Below are 3,167 nucleotides of genomic sequence, written 5' to 3' on the forward strand. Positions count from 1 at the left end.
GTGAGATTAATGGTGGGATAGTGAGGAGAGAATATAAATAACGATTTTCTAAGCAACAATTGATGAGATTCCAGTGATTGGGAGATGAGGAATGAGAGAAGGTATTAAGAGGACAGTGATATAGTAAGATTGGGAATCAAGGCAGAATTTTCAAACCACTTGTAGTGGGGTTAGTTGTGGTTGGGGAAGATACAAGAGTTTGTTTTAGACCATGCTGATTTTGAGTTGATGACGGGACATGTCTAGCAGGCATTTGGAGGATATGACACAGTTGCACACAAAAGAGGCTATATCACTGGTCATACAGATTAGGATGATGGAATTTATTATATCGTAAGAGATAGTAGGTTGAACTACTAGTGCTCCGAAGACTGAAATCATGAGTTTGGATAAACTCTCCCCAGCCTTAAAGAATAGGCATAAATCAGGAATGCAGGGAATGATAGGAGTTGGAGAAGAGAAAGCAACTTAAAAGGGGACAAATGAGGACTGTGCAAGTGATTCTTGTTTTGGAGATCTACTTTTATCTTTTCCATTTTAGTCCTACTTATCTGAAGCATGGAGAAGATATAGAGCTGCACTAAAAGTTCTCCGTTAATCACTACCAGACAGAAACTTGGATTATTCACATGGAAATTCTCTCCATAGGAAACCAAACTATTACTGAATTTGTCCTCCTTGGTTTCTACGACATAGCTGAGCTGCATCTCCTTTTCTTTATTGTGTTCACTCTCATCTATACCTCCATCATCATAGGGAATATGCTAATCATTGTGGCAGTGGTTAGCTCCCAGAGGCTCCACACACCCATGTATTACTTTCTGGCTAATCTGTCCTTCCTGGAGATCCTTTATACCTCCACAGTAGTGCCAAAAATGTTGGAGGGCTTCTTGCAGGAGGCAGCCATCTCTGTGGCTGCTTGCTTGCTCCAGTTCTTTGTTTTTGGTTCTCTAGCCACTGCTGAATGCTTCATGCTGACTGTCATGGCATATGATCGCTACCTGGCAATCTGCTACCCACTCCGCTACCCACTCCTCATGGGACCCAGATGGTGCTTGGGGCTGGTAGTCATAGCTTGGCTCTCTGGCTTCATGGTAGATGGATTGGTTGTGACCCTTATGGCCCAGCTGAGATTCTGTGGTCCCAGCTACATTGACCACTTTTACTGTGACTTCATGCCTTTGATGGGCCTGGCCTGCTCAGATCCCAGCATAGCCCAGATGACAACATTCATTCTCTCTGTGGTCTGCCTTACTATTCCTTTTGGACTGATTCTGACATCTTATGCCTGGATTGTGGTAGCTGTGCTGAGAGTTCCTACTGGGGCCAGTAGGAGAAAAGCTTTCTCTACATGCTCCTCTCACTTAGCTGTAGTGGCCGCGTTCTATGGAACTCTCATCGTCTTGTACGTTGCACCATCTGCTGTCCACTCCCAGCTCCTCTTGAAGGTCTTTGCCCTGCTCTACACTGTGGTCACCCCTCTCTTCAATCCTGTGATCTACACCCTGAGGAATAAGGAAGTTCATCAGGCACTACAGAGGCTTCTCTACGTTAAGCAAACAGAAACACTAGACTGAAGAAGGATTGTGGTGAAGATTTTATTTGGACTTTGCATATCTCCATTGGGATGTCAGCCAGGATTGGTTGGGGAGGATTAACTTGTTCTATTCTGATGTTTCCCTCTCTGAAAGCTTCTATAGTTATTCTAAAAAATGAGGATGGTAGAGCAATAATTTTCAAGTGGTAACAAGAATTTTTACTTTGATCTTTTATTATTTCTTTATTAAATAGGCAATGGATATTTAATACAGAAAATAGATATTCAAAAGTAGGAACGCAAAACAAACCTATATACATTGGCTACTTGTATCATCTGTATATGTGTATATATATTTGTTGGTTCATGGAAGTTTATAATCTGGTTTTCCACTGAATATTATATCTTGAACATATTTCTATTTAGATAAGTTGTGTACTTATTTATTTTTCTGGGCTTTTTAGTATGGCTAAACATGATTTGTTTAAATGATATTCTACTGTGAGATTTTTAGTTGCATTCAATTCTTTCACCATACAAACATAGTTTACATCCAGATTTTCCTATAATAAATTCTTAGGAGTTGAATTGCCAGGTCTAAGGCTATGCATATTAAAAAAATTTAAAGCTGGTGTCCGGCACGGTGGCCTAGCAGTTGAGTTCGCCCACTCTGCTTCAGCAGCCCAGGATTCACTGATTTGGATCCTCGGTACAGACCTGTGCACCGCTCATCAGACCATGCTGGGGCAGCATCCCACATAGAGCAGCTAGAAGGATGTACAACTATGACATACAACTATCTACTGGGGCTTTGGGGAGAAAAAAGTAAAATGAGTGAAAATTGGCAACAGATGTTAGCTCAGGGACAATTTTCCTCAAAAAAACTTTAAACCGGAATGCATTTTATTTACTTATTTTTAACTTTTGTATAAAATTTCAAACATACACAAAAGTAGAGAGAATTTATAAACCCCCATGTAACCATCATCTGGCTTCAATATCAACATTTGCCAATCTTGTTTCAGCTACCTATATCTCTTGTTTTTCTGGAAAATTATAGAGCAAATTCCATATGTGTAAGTTGTGTAAATGTGCATTCCATAGACAAGTATTTAGTATGCTCTCTGACTGATAAAAACATTTTTTAAAAACGTGCCAACCCTGCCGTTATGATATTTAAGACAATTACCAATATTTCGTCAAAATCATCTAATACATAAGCCATGTTCAAATTTCTCCAATTATCTTTAAGTAAATTCTTAAAATTAGGATGCAAACATGGTTCACATGATGTATCTTGTTATGTGCCTTATTTCAGAGTAGTTCTCTTTCCCTCTTTTTTTTTACGTCATTGAGTTAATGGAGAAATCTGGTTATCTGTCTTGTAGAATGTCCCATGCTCTAAATTAGAATTATTGCTTACTTATGGTTTTGTTTAACTTCTATTCCTACGTCCTGTATTTTATATAAACTTATTTTGTGTCAATCTCAGCCTATCGATAGTGATGCTATAGCTGGGAATGCTTGGGGCGCTCACCTGGGCTGGTACTACTTGTGATGAGCCCCTACAGACATTTCTCTGACCAGAGACAATGTTATGGCTGTACTGGCCCTTGTGGTTTTTATTATG

The 3,167-nt window shown here is 39.5% G+C and overlaps 1 protein-coding gene across 1 annotated transcript; it reads left to right on the forward strand.

The window, feature by feature from the left end:
- Nucleotides 1-626: 626 nt before the first annotated feature.
- On the forward strand, nucleotides 627-1,583 carry LOC131413945 (olfactory receptor 11A1-like). Its single transcript, XM_058554951.1, has one exon. It carries the CDS (start codon nucleotides 630-632, stop codon nucleotides 1,575-1,577), a length of 948 nt encoding a protein of 315 aa, XP_058410934.1. The 5' UTR covers nucleotides 627-629; the 3' UTR covers nucleotides 1,578-1,583.
- The last annotated feature ends 1,584 nt before the right edge of the window (nucleotides 1,584-3,167 follow it).

This window comes from Diceros bicornis, chromosome 14 (assembly GCF_020826845.1).
Source record: "Diceros bicornis minor isolate mBicDic1 chromosome 14, mDicBic1.mat.cur, whole genome shotgun sequence".
Lineage (NCBI taxonomy): Eukaryota > Metazoa > Chordata > Mammalia > Perissodactyla > Rhinocerotidae > Diceros > Diceros bicornis.

Bases quoted from the DNA above. Each gene is read 5' to 3' on its own strand.
- LOC131413945 (XM_058554951.1), top strand. From the start codon at position 630: ATGGAAATTCTCTCCATAGGAAACCAAACTATTACTGAATTTGTCCTC.